Here is a 26251-nt window from a genome sequence, read left to right as displayed (position 1 = left end):
TTGGTAAAAGGTGTTACAGAAGGCTTAATATAATAAAGAGCAGATAAGTGAATACAAAGGAAGGTGGAGAATTCTCTGCACAAAATGAAGAAGTATGATGTATGATCTATTAGATAATTTGCAAAATGAGGAACTTGGCAAGAATAAAAATAGAAAATGTAAAGATGTTCTGCTGGGACGGAATATTGGGAGGTCTCTATGGATATGCAGATTGTCGACATTTATAATAGCTACACCAGAATGTCAAATGTCATGCTGTCAACAGATTGAAATGTCGACATCTGTAAAATGATGACATAGAGTAAAATGTCGAGCTATTACATGTTGACATAGTAAAAATGTAAACAATAGGTTAAGCTTTAGATGTAAAAAACTTGTGAGCATGAGCACCATGTTGATCATGGTGCATGTCGACAAAATATACGGAAGCCAGCTGTGCACCATTCCCAGTCTATAATGGTTGCCTACTACTTTTTACTCCAAAACATTTTAGGTTTATATTCCTATTATTTATTTTTAGAATTGTGTTTGTTCAAATTATTTTCTGAAATTTATGTAGAAACATTTATTTTCGCATAAATATCTCAAACGTAGGTTGCAGAGGGATGTAAGAAAGATCCAACACTGCAGATTTCACATGGACTTAGTTGGGGGTGAATTATTTCCATGCACTTATTTTATACATATAAGATGCAGAGTCTTAGGACCATAGAGGGCTGTAAGTCAGTGGAAGAGGTGGAATGAGGGGCAGCATAATCATTTTTTCCTGGGTGGCAGAATATGGAAAGCTGGGCTTGGTGCCTGCTGCTCTACAGATACAAATCTTACTTTTTATGCTCTGCCAGATATCTGACAGCTGACATCACCCAGATTCTGGCATTTTTACCCAGTTTTGTCTTACTTTAGCCATGTATGCGTATTGTGCAGAACCTCAAAAAATAAATCTGCTTATTTTATCTCTCTGAGATCCAGAGTTTCAGAAAACAATCTAAACTGAAACTGAATTCAGGAAAGAAACATGTTTGTTATAGTACCTCCAACCATACAGTACGTTCTGTATATTAATTCATTTAATCACGTCTTAGTTTCATGTTCTAAGTGTACAGTCTGGCAGCAGATAGTATGACATACGGAGACTGTTGTGTAATTAGAGGCCTCTTGCCAGCTGCCGTGATCCGCTGCTACACCCATCGGAACACTTGCATGAACATCTGCCATCTGAGCAACCTTCAGGTTACTCAGAATCATACTTACCTGTCTCCCGGAAGTTGCGGGATACTCCCGATTTCTCTAACGTCCTAAGTGGATGCTGGGGACTCCGTCAGGACCATGGGGAATAGCGGCTCCGCAGGAGACAGGGCACAAAAAATAAAGCTTTAGGATTAGGTGGTGTGTACTGGCTCCTCCCCCCATGACCCTCCTCCAAGCCTCAGTTAGGTTTTTGTGCCCGTCCGAGCAGGGTGCAATCTAGGTGGCTCTCCTAAAGAGCTGCTTAGAAAAAGTTTTTAGGTTTTTTATTTTCAGTGAGTCCTGCTGGCAACAGGCTCACTGCATCGAGGGACTTAGGGGAGAGAATTTCAACTCACTTGCGTGCAGGATGGATTGGATTCTTAGGCTACTGGACACCATTAGCTCCAGAGGGAGTCGGAACACAGGTCTCACCCTGGGGTTCGTCCCGGAGCCGCGCCGCCGACCCCCCTTACAGATGCTGAAGATTGAAGGTCCGGAAACAGGCGGCAGAAGGCTCTTCAGTCTTCATGAAGGTAGCGCACAGCACTGCAGCTGTGCGCCATTGTTGTCACACACTTCACACCAAGCGGTCACGGAGGGTGCAGGGCGCTGCTGGGGGCGCCCTGGGCAGCAATATTTAATACCTTTATGGCAAAAGAATACATCACATATAGCCATTGAGGCTATATGTATGTATTTAACCCATGCCAGATATCTAAAACTCCGGGAGAAAAGCCCGCCGAAATAGGGGGCGGGGCTTATTCTCCTCAGCACACAGCGCCATTTTCCTGCTCAGCTCCGCTGTGAGGAAGGCTCCCAGGACTCTCCCCTGCACTGCACTACAGAAACAGGGTAAAACAGAGAGGGGGGGCATTTTTTGGCGATATTTTGATATATTTAAGCTGCTATAAGGAACAACACTTATATAAGGTTGTTCCCATATATATTATAGCGCTTGGGTGTGTGCTGGCAAACTCTCCCTCTGTCTCCCCAAAGGGCTAGTGGGGTCCTGTCTTCGATAAGGGCATTCCCTGTGTGTCTGCTGTGTGTCGGTACGTGTGTGTCGACATGTATGAGGACGATGTTGGTGTGGAGGCAGAGCAATTGCCGATAATGGTGATGTCACCCCCCAGGGAGTCGACACCGGAATGGATGGCTTTGTTTATGGAATTACGTGATAATGTCAGCACATTACAAAAATCAGTTGACGACATGAGACGGCCGGCAAACCAGTTAGTACCTGCCCAGGCGTCTCAGACACCGTCAGGGGCTGTAAAGCGCCCTTTACCTCAGTCTGTCGACACAGACCCAGACACAGACACTGAATCTAGTGTCGACGGTGATGAAACGAACTTTTCAGTGGGATCTGCTGGACAAATGGTCCGGATCACATCTGCAGATGCATCAGCGGATAACCTTATCGCCACGGACAAGGGTGTCTCTTCTGTGGTGGTTGCAGAGTGCTCATCTGTTAGAGGGCCGCAGATTCGGCATACAGGACTGGGTCCTGGTGACCACGGATGCCAGTCTGAGAGGCTGGGGAGCGGTCACACAGGGAAGAAACTTCCAGGGAGTATGGTCAAGCCTGGAGATGTCTCTTCACATAAATATACTGGAGCTAAGAGCGATTTACAATGCTCTAAGTCTGGCAAAACCCCTGCTTCAGGGTCAGCCGGTGTTGATCCAGTCGGACAACATCACGGCAGTCGCCCACGTAAACAGACAGGGCGGCACAAGAAGCAGGACAGCAATGGCAGAAGCTGCAAGGATTCTTCGCTGGGCGGAAGATCATGTGATAGCACTGTCAGCAGTATTCATTCCGGGAGTGGACAACTGGGAAGCAGACTTCCTCAGCAGACACGATCTACACCCGGGAGAGTGGGGACTTCATCCAGAAGTCTTCCACATGATTGTGAACCGTTGGGAAAAACCAATGGTGGATATGATGGCGTCCCGCCTCAACAAAAAACTGGACAGGTATTGCGCCAGGTCAAGAGACCCTCAGGCAATAGCTGTGGACGCTCTGGTAACACCGTGGGTGTTCCAGTCAGTGTATGTGTTCCCTCCTCTGCCTCTCATACCAAAAGTACTGAGAATTATACGGCAAAAGGGAGTAAGAACGATACTAGTGGCTCCGGATTGGCCAAGAAGAACTTGGTACCCGGAACTTCAAGAGATGCTCACGGAGGATCCGTGGCCTCTACCTCTAAGACGGGACCTGCTTCAGCAGGGACCGTGTCTATTCCAAGACTTACCGCGGCTGCGTTTGACGGCATGGCGGTTGAACGCCGAATTCTAAGGGAAAAAAGGCATTCCGGAAGAGGTCATTCCTACACTGGTAAAAGCCAGGAAGGAGGTGACTGCACAACATTATCACCGCATTTGGAGAAAATATGTTGCGTGGTGTGAGGCCAGGAAGGCCCCCCTCGGAGGAATTTCAACTGGGTCGATTCCTACATTTCCTGCAAACAGGATTGTCTATGGGCCTCAAATTGGGGTCCATTAAGGTTCAAATTTCGGCCCTGTCGATTTTTTTCCAGAAAGAATTGGCTTCAGTTCCTGAAGTCCAGACTTTTGTAAAAGGAGTACTACATATACAGCCCCCGGTTGTGCCCCCAGTGGCACCGTGGGATCTTAATGTAGTCTTGGATTTTCTCAAATCCCATTGGTTTGAGCCGCTCAAATCGGTGGAGTTGAAGTATCTTACATGGAAAGTAACCATGCTACTGGCCCTGGCTTCAGCCAGGAGAGTATCAGAATTGGCGGCTTTATCATATAAGAGCCCATATCTGATTTTCCATACGGACAGGGCAGAACTGCGGACGCGTCCTCATTTTCTGCCTAAGGTGGTGTCAGCGTTTCACCTGAACCAGCCTATTGTGGTGCCTGCGGCTACTAACGATTTGGAGGATTCCAAGTTGTTGAACGTGGTCCGGGCATTGAAAATATATATTTCAAGAACGGCGGGAGTCAGAAAGTCTGACTCACTGTTTATATTGTATGCACCCAACAAGATGGGTGCTCCTGCTTCTAAGCAGACGATTGCTCGTTGGATTTGTAGCACAATTCAACTTGCACATTCTGTGGCAGGCTTGCCACAACCTAAATCTATCAAGGCCCATTCCACAAGGAAAGTGGGCTCATCCTGGGCGGCTGCCCGGGGGGTCTCGGCATTACAACTCTGCCGAGCTGCTACTTGGTCAGGGGCAAACACGTTTGCAAAATTCTACAAATTTGATACCCTGGCTGAGGAGGACCTTGAGTTCTCTCATTCGGTGCTGCAGAGTCATCCGCACTCTCCCGCCCGTTTGGGAGCTTTGGTATAATCCCCATGGTCCTGACGGAGTCCCCAGCATCTACTTAGGACGTTAGAGAAAATAAGAATTTACTTACCGATAATTCTATTTCTCGTAGTCCGTAGTGGATGCTGGGCGCCCATCCCAAGTGCGGATTGTCTGCAATACTTGTACATAGTTATTGTTACAAACAAATTCGGGTTGTTATTGTTGTGAGCCGTCTGTTCAGAGGCTCCTACGTTTGTCATACTGTTAACTGGGTTCAGATCACAAGTTATACGGTGTGATTAGTGTGGCTGGTATGAGTCTTACCCGGGATTCAATATCCTTCCTTATTGTGTACGCTCGTCCGGGCACAGTATCCTAACTGAGGCTTGGAGGAGGGTCATGGGGGGAGGAGCCAGTACACACCACCTAATCCTAAAGCTTTATTTTTTGTGCCCTGTCTCCTGCGGAGCCGCTATTCCCCATGGTCCTGACGGAGTCCCCAGCATCCACTACGGACTACGAGAAATAGAATTATCGGTAAGTAAATTCTTATTTTTTTTGGGTAGTCCCCCGCATCCCTGGAAGAGTGGGTAGTCCTTCCACATCCCGCCCACTTCCTAGGGAAGCAGGCTGGATAGGCAGATCATACAGGGAATCGCGGGTCAAAATGGAGGGGGCAGAGTTACTTAAAATGACATGAATCCCTGCCATTTTAGCCCCAACCCATCCTGAGGAATTTACCATCATGGGGATGGGCCTAATGACGCATACACCAGGCCATGCCCCCCAAGTCCCTTGCTGCATCTCCCAGAGAAGAGGATTACAATGTCGGCACGTATACTCAGGCTATCCATGTATTCCAAGCTTGTAGGGTTAGAAGAAGCAGACCCTATCCTCGGCACACGTACAAAATGGGGGCAACACGCCCTTGTTTTGTAAAATGTTCCCGTCGCTGTCCCCACTCTGCGTCCCAAATGACACTGTGAGTGAGAGCGCAGACTGAGACATCGGAGCTGTGCGTAAACCATGGAGTTTATGTACAAGTTTGAATCAGGCCCATAAATGCAACCAATAGATAAGTGATTGGGAACAATGTACCTGCAAGAGATTGGAATATTGATTTATGCATATAGCTTTTTTCTTAGAATTCCAACATAATAAATCCTGCCCATTTAACTGTATAGTAAAACGATAACAATACTATATAGATAGTAGATGAACAATGTAAAGTTACTTAGGCTGTTGGAGTAACACATACTGCCTGGGCAGCTTGGATTCTAAGCACCGTGGCATTGGATCTACCAGTGTCTGGAACGGGATGCATTTGGTATGCCGGCTGTTGGGATCCCGACGCTCACCATACCGACGCAAGAATCCTGACAGCCGGCATACAGACAACTATTTTCCCTCTTGGGGTGTCCACGACACCCCTAGAGGAAGAATAAATAGCATGGCACGCGTAGCATAGCGCGCAGCGTAGCGCACCACTGTGCCCGCAAGGGGCTCTTTTGCGCTAACCCCGCTGCCTGCATGCTGGTGGTCTGGATCCCGGCGCTGGTTTGCTGGGTGCCGTAATCCCAAGCGCCGGTGTCACTGACCTGGGTTGGGGATGTTGTGGACTCGGGGGTTCTTTCTGATGGTCGGGAATAGGAACCACAGGTGGGTCGGAGCAGGGATGGTCGGATATAGGATTTCCTCATACAAGACTCTAATAGTTAGGTTTGGTAAAAGAATGCTGAGGAACTTTATTAAAGAAAGGGAGCAATACAGCGGCACATGAAATAACGTGAACTTGTGGGCAATGTCAAAAAGTTACTGAAGAATTCATGAGCAATGATGAAGGACACTGAAGAATTGGTGAACGATGTTTTAAAGACACTGATGAATGAAGAACTTGTGAGCGATGGTAAATGACATTGAAGAATTGGTGAGCGGTATTTAAAGACACTGATGAATGAAGAACTTGTGAGCGATGGTAAATGACACTGAAGAATTGGTGAGCGGTGTTTAAAGACACTGATGATTGAAGAACTTGTGAGCGATGGTAAATAACACTGAAGAATTGGTGAGCGGTGTTTAAGGACACTGATGAATTAAGAACTTGTGAGCGATGGTAAATAACACTGAAGAATTGGTGAGCGGTGTTTAAGGACACTGATGAAGGAAGAACTTGTGAGCGATGGTAGATGACACTGAACGCTGGAAGCACTAAGGTTGGTTCGGCCCGCAGGCCTTGCTGAATCCAGGAAGTGCTGGCAACTGCACTGCAGAGGAACACACTAGTTGCTTGGATCACTGGAGACTGTGCTGCAGGAAGGCACCCTGAATGCTAGGAGCAAAGGAGTATAGCTGCTGGGATATACACTGCGTACGGGAGCTCTGGCATCCACTTCAGAAAAGAGACGATACTCAGGCACCGAGGCTCTGCCCGCGTCTGACTTTAAATCTCCCGCCTCCGCTGGATTGGCGAAACAGTCTGATGACGTCACCTGCTCCCCGCACACGTGATGCCGGGTGTCATGGCAGCGCCCCTACCCCGGAGAACCGCCGGGAGCAGCGCCAGCCAGACGCCGGAGCCCGTGGACCACCGAAAGCGGAGGCCGCAACACAGACCAGCAAGCACGCAGGGGTAAGCGCGGCGAACGCCGCCTCTGGCGTGTGACAGTACCCCCTCCTCCAGGAGTGGTCCCCGGACACTTCCCAGGTTTTGTTGGATGTCTGGAATGGAAGATCCGCACCAGTCAGGGAGCCATAACTTCCGTAGCCTTGACCCAGCTCCTCTCCTCGGGGCCAAAACCTTTCCACTCCACCAAATACTGTAGATTCTTGTGAAGATAATGAGAGTCAAGAATAGCTTTGATTTCAAAGTCCGTTCCAGCTTCAGTCTCTGCAGAGGTTGGCCTCGGGGATTTTGAATGGAACCGGTTTAAAATAAGGGGCCGAAGGAGAGACACATGGAAGGAATTTGGTATCCGGAGGTGGGAAGGCAATCCCAATTTGTAGACAACCGGGTTCAGGACTTGTAACACGGGATAAGGACCAATAAACCTCGGAGCGAACTTCATAAGATTGCGAAGATTGCGGGTAGAGAGCCATACCCTGTCACCAACCTTATATTGGGGAGCTGCTCGTCGCTTCCTATCCGCAAAGAACTTATAACGGCTGGAGACTCTCTTGAGGTTAGCATGGACTCGACTCCAAATTTGACTGAAGTGCCGGAGAGTAGAGGCTGCAGCAGGAACATCCTCCGGAGGACAAATGGGTAATTCTGGAACTTGGGGATAAAAACCATAATTAATGAAAAATGGGGACTCACCGGTCGAAGAGTGGTACAGATGATTATGGGCAAACTCGGCCCATGGCAACAGTTCCACCCAATCATCTTGCGAGGGAGAGAGGTAAACATGGAGAAAAGTCTCTAAATCTTGATTGACGCGTTCAGTTTGCCCATTGGTTTGTGGATGGTAAGCGGATGAAAACTTGAGTTTTATTTGTAAGACTGTACAGAGGGCTCTCCAGAATCTTGCAGTGAACTGTACCCCCCGATCAGAGACGATTTCCTGAGGTAACCCGTGCAGGCGGAAATGTTCCCGGATAAATAACAAAGCCAACTTGGGAGCTGATGGTAACCCGGTCAAAGGTACAAAATGTGCCATCTTAGAGAAACGGTCAATAATTACCCAGATGGTATTGTGACCCTTGGAGAGGGGCAATTCAGTGACAAAGTCCATAGAGATATGGGTCCAAGGCCTCTTAGGAATGGACAGTGGATGCAACAACGCCGCAGGAGGCAAATGAAGAATTTTGTGCTGAGCACACTGAGGACATGAGTTAACATAACTTTGAATATCCTTCTTCATAGTGTCCCACTAGTAAGATCTTCGTAGAAACTCCCACATCTTTTGAACATCAGGGTGACCGGAAAACTTGGAAACATGAGCCCACTGCAACAACCTTGGTCGGAATTTAGCTGGCACAGACATTCTCCCAGGAGGAGGACCCAGAGTGGTGGGAGCTGCTGAAATAGAAACTGGACTGAGAATCAAAGCTTTTCCAACGGGGTTCTCCTCATCTGAAGCCGTCAAGGAGCGAGATAAAGCATCAACTTTGGTGTTAAGCATCCCGGACCGGTACTTAATGACAAAAGAGAATCGAGTGAAGAAGAGCGCCCATCTAGCTTGACGGGGATTCAAGCACTGGTCTTGAGATACAGCAAGTTCTTGTGATCGGTATAAATCGTAATTAGGTGTTTAGCACCTTCCAATAGATATCTCCATTCTTCCAGGGCAGATTTTATTGCCAAGAGTTCCTGATCTCCGATGGTGTAGTTTCGTTCAGCAGGAGAGAACTTGCGAGAATGGAAACCACATGGATGCAACTTCCCGTCAGAGGAGTACTGTGAGAGCACGGCACCGATGCCGACCGAGGAAGCATCGACCTCCAAGAAGAATGGTTTTGAAAAATTTGGTTGCTGGAGTATTGGAGCGGACATAAAGGCTGCTTTCAACTGAGCGAACGCTGCTACAGCTTCAGAAGACCAGTGACTTGGGTCAGACCCCTTTTTGGTTAGAGCAGTAATAGGTGCCACAATGGTAGAGAATCCCTTTATGAATTTCCGGTAGTAATTCGCAAAACCCAGAAACCTTTGTACCGCTTTCAAAGAAAGAGGCTGAGTCCAGTCCCGAATAGCAGTGAGTTTTTCCGGATCCATGCGAAGCTCCGTACCTGAGATGACGTAACCAAGAAATGGAATTGAAGGAACCTCAAAGGTACATTTGGAGATCTTACCGTAGAGATGATTCCTCCGTAGATGAAGAAGTACCTCCTTGACCTGAATTCTATGCTCCGTGAGACTCTTAGAAAATATCAGAATGTCATCCAAGTATACCACTACACTTAGGTATAACATATCTCGGAAGATTTCATTCACAAAACCTTGGAAGACGGCAGGGGCATTACTGAGCCCAAACAGCATTACCAGATATTCGTAATGCCTGTCCCTGGTATTGAAGGCCGTCTTCCATTCGTCCCCCTGTCGAATACGAATCAAATTATAAGCTCCCCTTAAGTCGAGCTTCGTGAAGACATGGGCCCCGCGAACCCTATCAAATAGTTCCGTGATGAGCGGCAAAGGATATTCGTTCTTAATGGTGATCTCATTTAAGCCGCGGTAGTCAATGCATGGCCTCAACCCTCCGTCCTTCTTCTTCACAAAGAAGAAGCCTGCTCCCGCCGGGGAAGTAGAGGGACGAATGAATCCTTTCTGCAGATTAGACTTGATATAGTCCGACATGGCTTGGGTCTCGGGCAATGACAAAGGATAAATGCGCCCCCGGGGTGGCATCTTCCCTGGGATGAGCTCAATGGGACAGTCCCAGGGGCTATGGGGTGGTAACTGATCGGCCGCCTGTTCCGAAAACACGTCTGCGAACTCCCGATAGGCCTCCGGAATGAGCTCCTCATCCGACTTGGAAGATACACGGAGCGGATAAACAGGAGTGAGACAATTAGAATGACAGAATGAACTCCAAGATACTATTTGTGACGACTTCCAGTCGACGTGAGGGTTGTGTACTTTAAGCCAAGGAAGACCAAGAACCAGATCGTGTGGCATCTCCCGAATCACTAGGAACTCCAGATGTTCTTGATGTAGAACTCCAACCTGCAGTTTGATTGGCACTGTGCGACTTGAAATAAGACCATTAGAAATTTGGGTACCATTGATGGCAGTCAACGTAATAGGTCGTTCGACGGGTTGTAACTGTAAATCCAGTTTTTGAACGCAAGAAAGAGAAATAAAATTCCCTGCAGACCCGGAGTCCAGCAGGGCCTTAACAGGTTTGGCTAAAGACCCAGAAAACAAGGACACGGAGAGTAAACAGTCCACTGTCGGAGAAGGTTTAGATGTAACCCCTAACTCGACTCCTCCGGAACAAGCTAGGACTGCCCGTTTCCCGGACGGGACTTACAAAACTTGAGAAAGTGATCCGCAGCTCCACAGTAGAGACAGAGTCTACCCTCACGACGGCGCTGTCGTTCTTCTGGGGACAGCCGAGATCGATTAATTTGCATAGGTTCGTCTGGACTTGGAGTGATCGTTTGCTTAGTCGGGAGACACCGGACTCTGGATCATTCAGTCCGACTACGTTCACCACCTCGTTCCTGCATACGAAGATCCACCTTTACACAGAGTGATATCAACTCTTCTAAGGAATCTGGCAAGTCCCTAGTGATCAGTTCGTCCTTTAGACGGTCAGAGAGCCCATTCCAGAAAGCGGCCCGGAGAGCATCATTATTCCAGCGCAGTTCCGAAGCTATGGTTTGGAAATGAATCGCATACTGTCCCACTGAACGGGAGCCTTGTCGGACTCGGAGCAAATCCGAAGAAGCAGCGGTCGTTCTGCCGGGCTCATCGAAGATCCTACGGAATGTCGTGATAAAGTTGGTGTAACTGGACACCAACGGGTCAGAACGCTCCCATAACGGAGACACCCAATCCAATGCTGAACCTTCAAGCAAGGAAATAATGTATGCCACCTTGGACCGATCTGTGGGGAAGTTGTGTGAGAGAAGTTCAAAATGTAACCTCGCATTGGTTGAGAAAACCATGGCAATTCTTTGGATTCCCGTTATAGCGAGAGGGAGTGGGGAGCTGAAGGCGTGACCTGATTCTGGGCAAGGATTGAACATTACCAGGGACAACTACTGGCGCGGGTACTGGAGCTGGAGCTGGGACTACTGAAGCCAGAGAAGCCTAAATTTGATCCAGCCGACCAGATAACTCCTGGAGATACTGCATCACTTGGCTTTGTGCCGTCTCCTGACTTTGAACTCGGGAAACCAGATCCTGGATGGCGCTTGCCCCTGGGTTCCGATCCCCCGGGTCCATGAGGCCTAAGTATACTGTCACTGACCTGGGTTGGGGATGTTGTGGACTCGGGGGTTCTTCCGATGGTCGGGAATAGGAACCACAGGTGGGTCGGAGCAGGGATGGTCGGATATAGGATTTCCTCATACAAGACTCTAATAGTTAGGTTTGGTAAAAGAATGCTGAGGAACTTTATTAAAGAAAGGGAGCAATACAGCGGCACATGAAATAACGTGAACTTGTGGGCTATGTCAAAAAGTTACTGAAGAATTCATGAGCAATGATGAAGGACACTGAAGAATTTGTGAGCGATGTTTAAAGACACTGATGAATGAAGAACTTGTGAGCGATGGTAAATGACACTGAAGAATTGGTGAACGATGTTTTAAAGACACTGATGAATGAAGAACTTGTGAGCGATGGTAAATGACATTGAAGAATTGGTGAGCGGTATTTAAAGACACTGATGAATGAAGAACTTGTGAGCGATGGTAAATGACACTGAAGAATTGGTGAGCGGTGTTTAAAGACACTGATGATTGAAGAACTTGTGAGCGATGGTAAATAACACTGAAGAATTGGTGAGCGGTGTTTAAGGACACTGATGAATGAAGAACTTGTGAGCGATGGTAGATGACACTGAACGCTGGAAGCACTAAGGTTGGTTCGGCCCGCAGGCCTTGCTGAATCCAGGAAGTGCTGGCAACTGCACTGCAGAGGAACACACTAGTTGCTCGGATCACTGGAGACTGTGCTGCAGGAAGGCACCCTGAATGCTAGGAGCAAAGGAGTATAGCTGCTGGGAGACACACTGCGTACGGGAGCTCTGGCATCCACTTCAGAAAAGAGACGATACTCAGGCACCGAGGCTCTGCCCGGCGTCTGACTTTGAATCTCCCGCCTCCGCTGGATTGGCGGAACAGTCTGATGACGTCACCTGCTCCCCGCCCACGTGATGCCGGGTGTCATGGCAGCGCCCCTACCCCGGAGAACCGCCCGGAGCCGCGCCAGCCAGACGCCGGAGCCCGTGGACCACCGAAGGCGGAGGCCGCAACACAGACCAGCAAGCACGCAGGGGTAAGCGCGGCGAACGCCGCCTCTGGCGTGTGACAGCCGGCATAACAAACTACACCCATCTGGAACTATTCCTTTAAATTAAATGCTGCCTTAAATCTAAAGACTGTCTCGCCGGAATCGCACCAGCTCCCGCAAATCGCGGCCTGTTAGATTTGGCCCTTTGTCTGCAGACTTTGTTTTCCCTTGCAGTTCCACGCTGATATCACCTGCGATGAATGGAATTTATAGTCAAAAGTATAATTAATATTTGCCATAGGGGGATATTCATACTGTCCCTGCGATCCCTAATATTGTTACAGAAGTAGCTGTGATACTTACCCTGCAGAAATGGTCGATGCACACGCGTTACCTGAGTTCATGCATGAGCACAGCTGCAGGTCTCACAGTGTAGAGGTGGCAGATGGGTCTGCTGGAAATCTTCCTTCGCAACACACAACCTCCATCCAGGGCAGTCTTAACAGCATTGTAGGCCCTGGGCAAAGCAATGCACTGGGGACTCACCCATTCACAAAAATAAATTAAAATAATAACTCCTGCAGTCCCACGCCATCTCGCCACATGCTCCCTTACAGCGAATGCTTGTAAGCATTATGATTAGTGGATAGCTCCAGCTATCTACCAATCAGCATGATGACAGCTATTCACTGTACGGCTGCAGGCTGGGAGGCAGAAAGAGAATTCTACACTCTGGTGGAGGGCCGGGGCTATCCACCAATAAATCAGCATGATGACAGCTATACACTGTATGGCTACAGGCTGGGAGGCAGAAAGAGAATTCTACACTCTGGTGGAGGGCTGGGGCTATCCACCAATAAATCAGCATGATGACAGCTATACACTGTATGGCTACAGGCTGGGAGGCAGAAAGAGAATTCTACACTCTGGTGGAGGGCTGGGGCTATCCACCAATAAATCAGCATGATGACAGCTATACACTGTATGGCTGCAGGCTGGGAGGCAGAAAGAGAATTCTACACTCTGGTGGAGGGCTGGGGCTATCCACCAATGAATCAGCATGATGACAGTTATACACTGTATGGCTGCAGGCAGGGAGGCAGAAAGAGAATTCTACACTCTGGTGGAGGGCTGGGGCTATCCACCAATAAATCAGCATGATGACAGCTATACACTGTATGGCTGCAGGCATGGAGGCAGAAAGAGAATTCTACACTCTGGTGGAGGGCTGGGGCTATCCACCAATAAATCAGCATGATGACAGCTATACACTGTATGGCTGCAGGCTGGGAGGCAGAAAGAGAATTCTACACTCTGGTGGAGGGCCGGGGCTATCCACCAATAAATCAGCATGATGACAGCTATACACTGTATGGCTACAGGCTGGGAGGCAGAAAGAGAATTCTACACTCTGGTGGAGGGCTGGGGCTATCCACCAATAAATCAGCATGATGACAGCTATACACTGTATGGCTACAGGCTGGGAGGCAGAAAGAGAATTCTACACTCTGGTGGAGGGCTGGGGCTATCCACCAATAAATCAGCATGATGACAGCTATACACTGTATGGCTGCAGGCTGGGAGGCAGAAAGAGAATTCTACACTCTGGTGGAGGGCTGGGGCTATCCACCAATGAATCAGCATGATGACAGTTATACACTGTATGGCTGCAGGCAGGGAGGCAGAAAGAGAATTCTACACTCTGGTGGAGGGCTGGGGCTATCCACCAATAAATCAGCATGATGACAGCTATACACTGTATGGCTGCAGGCATGGAGGCAGAAAGAGAATTCTACACTCTGGTGGAGGGCTGGGGCTATCCACCAATAAATCAGCATGATGACAGCTATACACTGTATGGCTGCAGGCTGGGAGGCAGAAAGAGAATTCTACACTCTGGTGGAGGGCTGGGGCTATCCACCAATAAATCAGCATGATGACAGCTATACACTGTATGGCTGCAGGCAGGGAGGCAGAAAGAGAATTCTACACTCTGGTGGAGGGCTGGGGGCTATCCACCAATAAATCAGCATGATGACAGCTATACACTGTATGGCTGCAGGCTGGGAGGCAGAAAGAGAATTCTACACTCTGGTGGAGGGCTGGGGCTATCCACCAATAAATCAGCATGATGACAGCTATACACTGTATGGCTGCAGGCTGGGAGGCAGAAAGAGAATTCTACACTCTGGTGGAGGGCTGGGGCTATCCACCAATAAATCAGCATGATGACAGCTATACACTGTATGGCTGCAGGCTGGGAGGCACAAAGAGAATTCTACACTCTGGTGGAGGGCTGGGGCTATCCACCAATAAATCAGCATGATGACAGCTATTCACTGTATGGCTGCAGGCTGGGAGGCGGGTAGAGAATGCTGCCTGGCCACTCTGTGTACACCACAATCAGAGCAGCCGGGCAGCATTTTCTACCTACCTCCCAAGAAGCTCCAGAGGCACTGGCACTGGATGCAAATGCCCCCAGTCCAGCCCGGCCCTGCTCGAAAGCCCCTAGAAACATGACGCTCTGAGCTGCTGCCCAGGGAGCCCATACGTCAAGATGGCCCTGCCTCCTTCCTATAGGAAGTAATGGGGCTCTGGGAATCAATGTCATCTGAAAATAACATTGGTACCCGCAAGCAAACTCTGAAAACTGAAAGTTTTCTAAATCCTAAACGACCCCATCCAGGCCCTAATGATGGGCCTGTTATATAAAACAAAAACTAGCATTTCCATCTGTGTAACAGACCTGTAAAGTATAGCCATAGTAAGTACCACTCCCAGGTCAGGAGCTGGTAATGACATTGATGTGAATCCTTACTAAAGTTGGGCATACACTATACAATTATCTGCCAGATCTGGCTGGTCGGAATAAAAATCTGGTAATGGATGAGAGCACATGACAATCAACCATTTCCTCCTAAACACTGAAAGATGGACGAAACCTGTAATTCAGACAAATTGCTTAAATCATCGCTTTAACTAATTTGCATGAGCAACAGCTTTTGTCTGTTTATCAGTGCTTAGGAGCACATGATTGATTCTCATTTGCTCTCATCAATTACCAGATTTCCATTCCGACCAGTCAGATCTTTCAGATAATCTGCTAAATAGTTGTATAGTGTATTCCCAGCTTTGCACTTAGCAAGTGTAATATGTATCCCTCCCCCGAGCAGCCTAAATCCCACTGCTACCCCCCCCCCCCCTTCCCCGCAGCCTAATCCTCCCGTCGTAGCCTAACCCTAACCCACACCGGCATACTTATGATCGGGATGCTGGCATTCGGGATTCCAGCTCCGGTAATGTGATCCATGTCGGGATCCTGGTGTCGGTCTTCTGACCAGTGTTGGGATTCCAGTATCGGCTCCCGAATGCCGTTATGCTGACCATATAACCTTTTTTTTTTTTAAATATAAGAGTAATAATATGTACTGTTTATTTTACATTTTCTTTACAGTGGGGATAGAGGTGCCAGGGGGCCTTTGCAGTCAGGGCATGCTGGCACTTGTGGTTCTCCAAGTGCCGGCATGCCAGGGCTGGCTTTCCAGGACTTGTATTCCACTGTAAAGAACCTATATTACTTCTACTGGTACACCACTAACCCTGCATCCACCGCCTCCAGGGATGCAGGAATGGCCCCGGGCTTTCAGCCCAGGCCTGGGGAGTTCCTCGGGAGGAGGGACTCCATTAGTGGGGAGGTCCCAGGCCCGGTCTGACCAGTCTGGCGGTGGCTTAGATGAGAGCAGGGGGACCTAGTGATGTGTGTCTCCCTCCTATGTCGGATCCCCCCCCCCCCCCCCCCCCAGCTGGTTGAGCCTTGTGCTGGTTACTGAAAAAAGTGGGTACCCCACGTCAGTTGTTCCCCCGCTTTCCAGTACCAGAACGGGCTCATAGATCTGGGGTAAATTATGTTGTTGTTTTTTTGTTTTTGTTTTAACTCTTCACTTTTCACCCTAATAAGCACTGTACAGATCATAATGTACATCTCCCAAAAATGGCTGCCACAGGTAGGTTTATTTTTGGTAGGGTTGTCCCTCATTTTTGTGGTTGTTTTTTGGTCTCTTCATAAACCGACCTTTAGTAAATCTGGGGAATATATAGCTTTCTATGGAATAATGTTGAATTTTTACCAATGTCAGAAATAGGGGTTTTCTGGACAATTTTTTAGTCGCCTTTGCCTTTAGTAAATCTTCAATTTGCAAAATTGAATGACAGTCGACTAACCCTCCTCCCACTCCCCCCCCCCCCCCTCCTTACAAAATTGTTGAAAATCGATCTTTATTAATATACCCCCATGTGTGAACAAGTCCTTTGTAAAATCAGGTGGGGTTGTTAATGCAAAGTTAAATAGATGAACTGTAATTACAGTAGTAGATCGTTAAAGCAGATGGCTTATTGAGGGGTATGTAAAAGTCAGAGTGGAGAAACCGTCATTTCAAAACAGCAAAATTGAAGTGAAAAATCATTATCCCCAGGACTAGTACGCACCAGCATAATGGATATTTTATCCTGATTTGACCCTCATTTTATTTTATTTGAGTACTAATTTTCTTAATTAATTTTCTTCATTTAAAATTTTATTTTAATCCACAGGTCTTAATAAAGTCCATTGAAATGAAGACGATGATAACATTCCAGATGAACTCAAATAGAATTATACAGATCCACATTATATTCATTACGTTATTGTTGACTGTAGTAAGCAATGGTAAGTGTCCGGCTGCTTGTGTGACTGGCTACGTGTCTATATACTCATTTTTTTCATACAGAATATTTAAAAAGGGAAAGCATGAATTATGTGTTTCTTTTTGTTACATAACGGCTAAAATTCACAAATGATTTGCCCCATGTATGCACAAATAGTGCCACTGAACCACAATGTCTATAGGAGTCACTGAAATCCTATGTGGCCCTTATGTAGTAATCTCAGATATGCAGCCTATTAAAATGAGATCATGCCACCATGTATCCGTTCCCCCCTTGTAGTTTTTTTGGGGGGGCATCATATTGTCACCAGATGCCTACAACATTCCTGGCATGTACTGTTGATTTTGTTTTTCACAGCCAGGGAGCATGGCATGGTGAGGGGAGTTCAGGAACATGGCAAATAATACAGTATATTCTGGGTACTCCACTGGAGTGGCCATATGGGTACAGGGCCATCTTAACATATTGGGCTCACTGGGCAGCTGCCCAGTGCGATGCGATTCTAATGGCCTTCGATAATGGGCAGGCTGAGCTGAGGGGCAGGCTGATGCCTCCTGAGCTTTATGGGAGGCAGGCAGAGAATGCTGCCTGACCACTCTGATTGTATGTAATCCTCTCAGCCGGTGGTCAGACAGGGAATGGCTGTCAGCATGCTAATTGGTGGATGTTTAGAGCTAGCCACCAATCAGAGTGCTGAAACCCATTCACAGTATGGAAAGAGCAGGGGTGCTGGACCACAGCAGGGGTAAGTTATGATTTTTTATTTATTCCCATGAATGGGTAAATAGGGGCCCCAGTTTATTGCTATGGCCTGAGCATAATACAATGCTGTTAAGATGGCCCTTTATGGGGGATCTGGAGGGGATAGAAATGTTCCACATTTCAATATTAAAAAGAATGGGAGAGGGTATAATGTTGGGTCTAGGATGACAACTTTTCCCCTCTCCTCAGTACAGTAGCAAATACAACAAGATGTGCCCCAGTTCATCATGGACATCTCGATGGTCTGGTTACAAAAATTATACACTTGATGCATATGAAAAATAAGATAAAGATGAACGCAACTCAATGTTATATTGCCTAATGCAAATAATTTTGCTTGTTACTGTAACTTACACTTATTACACCTGATACCTGAAATAGCAGTTCTGTCTGATATTGAAAACACAGAACAGTTTCTGCCATTGCCGGCTAGGTTGGGAAGATCTGACCTTTAGCAATAACCGCAACTATGGCCACATATAGTGGGCTGCGTGATTGTTTCCCTGGTGGAAGCAGTGCTTGCAGTCTAGGCATCTAATGAGTTCCCATTTGCCACATGGAGGATGAAAGGAGGAATAGCCCTGAATGTGCATGGTTGAAAGTTACTCCCAGAAGAAGGAAGGTCCAGAGAAGAGGAAACATGGGAGGAGATGACTCGGGAGAACCATTGTTGGATGTTAGATTGTGAAGGCTGGTCCTCCCAAGCTGACCATTACATAAGTATAGCTTCAAACTCGGACTGTCACCCCGCTAGCAAGAAAGGAGTGACTGAGATCTGATTTCACAATCATTAGGACTGGAGAATCCAGTCCGCAAAGTAGGTGGGCACATCAGTGTACACTCCACCTGTGGTTGGAGTGGGTAGGAGCACCCACCACCCCTATTACCAAACTTGAATAGTATGTTTGCAATTACTTTTTCTGGGCCACCAACTTTGTGGAAGTGATCAATAAAATTTGGGCCTTCTTCCGCCAGCCATTGGTGTGTTGTGTTTTATTTAATATGGTTCAGATGGGTCATCTGAAAGGAAATTAAAAGGTTCAACCAGAGTGCAGGCTTAAGGGAAGCCCTCGCATTCAATTGGCTTAAGGGAGGTTAAAGTTCTGAACTTGTATGTGACTTTATTTGGTCAAATCACAGCACAGCTCAATCTGTAAACTTTGTGTGACTGAAAAGTTTAGGCACATTAAAACAAAATACTGAACATTTGACTTTACAATCCATTTCCGTGATTAAGGCTATGTCCAGATGGACAGTCACCAGATATAGGCTCTACTTAGTACAAATAAAAACATCCTTTCTTCAGCATCTTAGCTGAAGAAACGACAATTTCTCTCTCCTCCCTATTTATAGAAAAGAAAATTGCAGATTTCACAGAGATTTCTTATCTCTTCTCTAAGTGATGTATTACAAAAAGACAAACACCTGCGGAGGTCTCCTGAAGCCGCCTCACTTACCGCATCTGGTGATATGCTTAAATATATAGGAGACGCCTTTCGCTACTGCTCATCGGCACTTAAAGCTAACAAATACAGCGTAACTGCTTTTCCAGTACGCTGCTAAAAGCAGTGATATCCCAAAAGTATTTTTGCCTACGCTCTACAATGTGTTCCCAAAACACTCCTCTGAGTCAGCTGCGTAGAGGGACAAATGTCTCCCTTTGCAGTGCTACTGATTGGGACAGCACTGCATACTGTTTTGAAGGGAAAAAAAATCCCTTGTAGGGGGAGTGACCAATTATCCCAGATTTGGCCACACCCCCAGTACCCGCTTAGCTCTTGGTGGCCGTGCTAATGCTGTCTGCTCTACAAGTATATGGAAGACAGTGGGGTGCAGCAAAGCCTACACCTGATGATATGCACCTATACAGTAGTTGCATTAATATACCGTTAGCAAAATATCTGCATTCAGAATGCAGCCACATATGGAGCTGCGAGCGACTCACAATCAGACAAACAGTACGCGGGTTTTAAATATCTATGGTGGAAATGGAAATCTATCAGATGCAAGGAAAAATTTGCAATGTTGGTGGGTCGCCAGATGCTGGATAAACTATCTTATTCTAGCACCTTGTAGCCATTACCGCTAATTGAATACCCCCTTATATATGATTACAGGCTCAGTTTTTATTTTGCAGATAGCAGTACTTTCTATGTCCGTAAAATAGTTCACTTAAAATACTCTGTCTGAATATCTTCAAGTATCATTATGTATTTTATATATTTTTTTCAGCCCAGAAGAGCCTACATATTACAAATCTGGACTGCTTCAATGATTATGATAGGGAAATGTTTTGTTTTTGGAACATTAACTCAAACAGAAACTGCAGTGAGGAGTTCCAATTGAAGTATACAGATTTTATGGACAAGTAAGCTTTAGTTATTGGGATAATGTTTTTTCTTCTTTTGTTACTTTTGTTTTCAGTATTCAGTTTTTTATTAAGTATTTTCAAACACAAGAGTGTGGGGTACAGAAAAAAGTGGGGAGGCGTGGAGGGGAGGGTTGAGAAGTGGGGGCATTCATAACATGAACATTACATTCGTAAAGAGTGATCAGAGGACAATGGGGGTCATTCCGCGTTGATCGCTGGCTGCTGTTGTTCGCAGCGCAGTGGTCAGGCTAAAAAGCGGCACTTCTGCGCATGCGTATGCGGCTCAATGTGCACGCGCGACCTGCTTTCACAAAAGCCGATGCAGTTTCACACAAGGTCTAGCGACGCTTTTCAGTCACACTGATGGCCGCAGAGTGATTGACAGGAAGTGGGTGTTTCTGGGAGGTAACTGACCGTTTTCGGGGAGTGTGTGTAAAAACGCAGGCGTGTCAGATACAAATGCAGGCGTGCCTGGGGAAACGTAGGTGTGCCTGGCCGAACGCAGGGCGTGTACGTGACGTCAAAACAGGAACTAAATAGTCTGAAGTGATCGCAAGGTAGGAGTAGGTCTGGAGCTACTCTGAAACTACACAATCTTTTTTTGTAGCCGCGCTGCGATCCTTTAGTTCGCACTTCTGCTAAGCTAAAATACACTCCCAGAGGGCGGCGGCTAAGCGTTTGCACGGCTGCTAAAAGCAGCTAGCGAGCGAACAACTTGGAATGAGGGCCAATGATACAAAGCATGGTAATCAAAGGGTTTGCCTGCCATACATCCGGTCACAAGTAACCACCACCAAGGGGAGACTCATTCAAAGTGAATTAGTTTTGACTAATAGCAGTAGGGGTGGGAGGGGAGGGGATGGGGGGGGGGGGGGGGCGCTCCTGTTCATCCTTAACATATTCATGCCAGGATTAGTCACTGTCCTAACCTACAGTATGATGATCCCTTAAGGGTCCTACACACTTTGCGATAACGATGACAGATATGAACGATATCGTTCAGAAATGAACGATAAATCATTTGCATCGGACAGTGTGTATGCATCAACAATGAACGATGTGCGGCCCCACGATCGTTCATCGTTGATCTATCCTCGTTTATACATGCAAGTCAATTTGGACGACATAGATGTATGTACTCTCATGTCGTCCAAATCGGCCATCGATGTCGTCTAGTGTGTAGGCAAAAATCGTTGGTGAAAAAATATCGACCCAACAATATAACATCGCTAAAATCGCCCCAATGTGTTGGGCCCTTTAGTTTACATATCAGAATGGAACTGACTCTTGGTACTGGAGACCACTGGTGAAGGCTATCTGTTGCATATTAGTGTCCTATACAGAATCCAGATACATTTCTAACATCATAACTATAACTTCCATCAGCTTAAAACAGTTTTAATTGAATATTATTATTTTTTTCAGCACTTTCTATTGTGGTGACCTTGGTAATGACCACTCTGAAGGTATTATACTTCCTGATAGATGTAGATGCAATATAACTGTCAGTACATTTGTCTCATCTGAAACATATGAAATAGAAGTGGAATCGCAGGGAACGCCAGTGGCCAAAACAACTATACCAGTTTTCTATAAAGGTACGAAAGGTTTGTTGCTGTCTTTAGTTGGTATCCTGTGGGAGAATTGCCCATGTCCTATTTCCTAAACCTAAGGGGTGAATTCTTGACATGTATACATTTTACCAGTCAATGGAGCAGTTTATTTTTCACTAAACCAATCAGCTGCTCCGTACAATTGTATAATATGCAAATTATAAATGTTACTTCAATGCTGATTCGTTGCCATGGGCAAATTCTCCACTGGCTCACTTCTCCACACTTTTCACTGCTTCATGAATAGACAACTTTATCACTGTGCAATTTATCACTCTCCAAGGCTTGATAAATCTGGGCCACTTTCTGGCAACCTGACACCCTGCAGTTATCGTGGCCATGCACTGTGAGATCTCTCTGTGTATGACACCTGATATCTGCACTCCTCTCCTGGGGAGGAGACATTTCCCTGTTCCTCCGCTGTGAAGGAACAAGGGAAATGTCCATCAATCGCTGCAGCAGTGCATACACTGCATACTTGCCTACTCTCCCAGAATGGGCGGGAGGCTCCCGAAAATCGGGTGACCCTTCCGCCCCCCCGGAAGAGCAGGCAAGTCTTCCGATTTTTTAGGGGCCCCCCTGCCGGGCCGCCCACTTAGTGAGTAAAGTGGGCGGTCCAGGCAGTCGATGACGCGATTCTTGCTGAATAGCATCATGACAGGGGGCGTGGCTTAAATTATGTGCCGTGGTAACCCCTCCCCTGTTCCGCCTCCGCCCGCCCCTGTTCTGCCTCCGCCCCGCCCCTATCCATGTCATAACCCTGCCCCGTCCCCCTGCTGAGCCGACCTGGCTGCTCTCTCCCAGGGAGAGCAGCCAGGATGTCGGCATGTATGATACACTGCCTGGTGCAGAAGAGATTAATTTAGAAAATATCACATTGCACGGACATGCTGGACGATCCAGCATACCCAACCAATCAGTATTTTTGGATTAGTCATCCCCATACAGTGTACAATTATCTGGGTGATCTGCAAATATCGGGCAGATTGGCCAGATAATTGCAGCGTGTGTACCCAGCATTACTGATACATCAGAAGCTCAGGTGTGATTTTAAGATGAGTACAATTAAAGTGCAGTCATACAGGCAGCACATTGTCCTTCTAGCATCCTAAACTGTTATAAATCTATGCTCACGTCACAAATTAGACACACTGGACAGCTGCCGAATGGGCTCCACAACACTACGGGCCTTCAAGCAGGTGTGGGTGGTAGTCACAGAATCAGGCAACATTCTCTTCCTGCCTCCCACCCTGCAGCCAGACAGTGAATAGCTGTCAGCATGCTGATTGATGGATGATTGGAGCCATCCACCAATCAGACATTCACTTTATGGAAGCATGTGCAAAGACTGAGCAGGACCGCAGGAGGGGCATGTTATGATTTTGTTATAATTGGTTCCCAGACAGCCCTGGATAACCCCTCTTATGGCATTTGTGAGTACTGCTTCTCCATATTTCACAAGAGAAAGCACAGATTTATCTTGGCATCACTTCATTTTTACATTTACGGCGGGATGTAATGCATTCCGAGATCGCCAGAGGTGCAGGTTTCAATCCAATCTTGGACTTTTTTAAAGGTACAATCCCTTACAAGGCATGGTTTTGCCTTGTAAGTGATTGTTCCTTTAAAAAAAGTCTGAGATCAGACGGAAACCCTAATTTCCGGCGATCTCAGACTGCATTACAGCCCGCCGTATATCTCAGTCCCACAGTCTGCTATGGTCCGGAGCAGTGGGATCAGTTTATCAAACTGAAAAACAATGTATTTCACAGGCTGAGATGAAAACATAATGCCATCTCAGGATGGTGTTATTCACACTTATAGTTTGGTCCGCCATCTGAGGTCTCCAGGCAATTCTTCTGCATATGTGTTTGGCATGCGCAGTACCAAATATCGCTAAAGTCAGTCAGATAGGAGGATTTCTCATCTGAGATTCTGCTGTTGTTTACGGTGAATGTGCGGCATTTTCTGTTTGTGCCGACCACAATGAAGAAAGAATGGGCGGAGGTCTGTGGACTGTGCAGTTAGCATTGTTGTAAATTCTAATGCCTTGAGGTGCATACACACGGTGTGATGTAATCTTACGATTTTGACTATATAGTCAAGATCGTAAGGAAAGTTAGTGCAAATCGCACCACGGGGGTCATTCTGACCCGTTCGCATGCTGCAATTTTCGCAGCCGTGCGAACGGGTCTGAACCACGCATGCGCACGGGCGTCAATGCGCAGGTGCATCGGTCGCCGGTGCCGGCCTTTGCCACGGAGCGACGGACCTTACGAAGAAGCCATTCGCAGCGGCAAACGCAAGAAGATTGACAGGCAGAAAGCGGACCTGGGCGGCAACTCACCCTTTTCAAGGAGTGTCCGGAAAAACGCAGGCATACCCAGTTGTTGAAGAGGAGGTTCCTGAAGTCAGCTCCAGGCCGGATCATCGCAACGGCTGAGTAAGTCCTGAGCTGTGCAGAGACTGCACAAACTTTTTGTTTGTGCAGCTCTCTGCACAAGCGATTGCAACCCTGCACAGCCCTAACCCCCTCCCCTGTAGGCATACCGATGCGTGCTCCCGTGGGGTCAGTATTGCAAGAAAAGATAGACTGTGCAGGCAAGTCAATCTTGACTGTGTACAATCTAGTACATAGTATAGTCAAAATTGTCACTTAGGGGTAATTCAAATCTGATCGTAGATGTGCTCAGTTTAGCACATCTACGATCAGTTCCTCTGACATGTCGGGGGACGCCCAGCACAGACCTAGTCCACCCCGCAAGGGTGAAAAAGCATTGCACAGCAGTGATGCTTTTGCACCCGCTAAGTAGCTCCCTGCCAGCCGCGACCCGCCCCCTCGATGGTCTTGACACGTCTGCGTTGTCCGGACCGCGCCCCGCCAATGGCGTTCTAACGCCATTGGCACGCCCCCTCCCGCCCCGCAAACGCCTCTGCCTGTCAATCAGGCAGAGGCGATCACAGTCCTCCCAAGGTGCGTGAGCGCACTCCACAAAGGGCTTCAGACTGCGATTGCTGCCGCTGCAGATATCCTTAGTCAAAATCTCACATAGTCAAAATTTCAAGTAAAGATCAATATCGTTGGTTCAGGGGAAATCACAAAGTCAAAATCGGAGATAGTCAATATCTCCCCGTGTGTATGCACCTTTACAGCAGAAACAACTCCCTATATTTTCTAAGAAAACAAACAAACAAAAAAATATTTAACACTCTGAATTTGATGTTTGTCACAGGTTCTGTTGAAGTTAATTGGAAGGGGCTTATTGGATGTTTCTGAAAAAGCTGGGAATATTTAGTTATAGTTAGTGGAACTAGCCAGTCTGCAGCCCTGAAGAGCTCCTGTCTATAGATAGGTGTATGGCTTAGATATGGCCAAACTGTGCACATTTTTAGGACAAAGGCCCTCATTACGAGTTGATCACTCGCTAGCTATTTTTTGCAAGTGTGCGAACGCTTGTGCAGCCAAGCGGGATGAAAAAGTTGCGATCACTTCAGTCTTTTTGGACCCGGAATTGACGTCAGACACCCGCCCTGTATATGCTTGGACACGCCTGCGTTTTTCCAAACACTCCCAGAAAACGGTCAGTTGACACCCATAATGTGAATGGATTCTTCGGTAAATCCATCACCCAGCTACGATCCACTTTGTACCCGTACGACGTGCATGCGCACTGCGGTGCATACGCATGCGCAGTAGTGACCTGATCGCTGCACTGCGAAAAACGTCAGTGAACGATCAACTCGGAATGACCCCCATAATCTAAATTTTTATTTGACTGAAAAGGCCGCTGCCAAAGAGGCAGAAGGTCAGACTATGACCTATAGACTTTTCTACTTCTCTGCACATCGAGGACCACTTTAAGGGGGTGATGTATCAAGTAATGAAAACAGTGGAGAAGTTGCCCATAGAAACTAATTAACTTGTACCTACCATTTTATAGAATGTACTTGATAAATGCTACCTGGAAGCTTATTGCTTGCTATGGGCCACTTCTCTACTCCTATCACTGCTTGAGGCATCAACCCCTTAGTATGCAGGGGCTCCTCGAAAATGTGGAGAGGAGACATGCACCTTGGGGGGTAATTCAGACTTGATCGTAAATGTGCTAAATTTAACACATCTACGATCACTTTCACAGACATGCGGGGGGACGCCCAGCACAGGGCTAGTCCGCCCCTCATGTCTGGCTTCCCCCCTGCCCCCCACCACACAGGTACAAAAGCATCGCACGGCAGCGATGCTTTTGTACCTGAAGTGTAGCTCCCTACCAGCGCAGCTCCTGCGCACTGGCAGAGAGCTACCCATCGCTCTCCGGATCGCAGCGGCTGCGCGTGACACCGCGGCCCACCCCCTGCAAGGTCAGGGCATGCCTGCGTTGCCCGGACC

General features: G+C 47.3%; 1 protein-coding gene across 2 annotated transcripts in view; it reads left to right on the top strand.

Moving 5' to 3' along the window:
- Positions 1–26251, top strand: part of LOC134945364 (interleukin-4 receptor subunit alpha-like) — a 143785-nt gene that overhangs the window by 84404 nt on the left and 33130 nt on the right. For both annotated transcript variants that reach the window (XM_063934582.1, XM_063934583.1), the window contains exons 2-4: positions 17005–17119; positions 20113–20248; positions 21677–21849. In XM_063934582.1, the coding sequence (XP_063790652.1) occupies positions 17026–17119; positions 20113–20248; positions 21677–21849 (403 nt within the window). In that variant the 5' untranslated portion in view covers positions 17005–17025. The remainder of the gene's footprint in view (positions 1–17004; positions 17120–20112; positions 20249–21676; positions 21850–26251) is intronic.

Source organism: Pseudophryne corroboree, chromosome 7 (genome assembly GCF_028390025.1).
Source record: "Pseudophryne corroboree isolate aPseCor3 chromosome 7, aPseCor3.hap2, whole genome shotgun sequence".
NCBI lineage: Eukaryota > Metazoa > Chordata > Amphibia > Anura > Myobatrachidae > Pseudophryne > Pseudophryne corroboree.
This window is presented reverse-complemented; position numbering and strand designations above follow the sequence as displayed.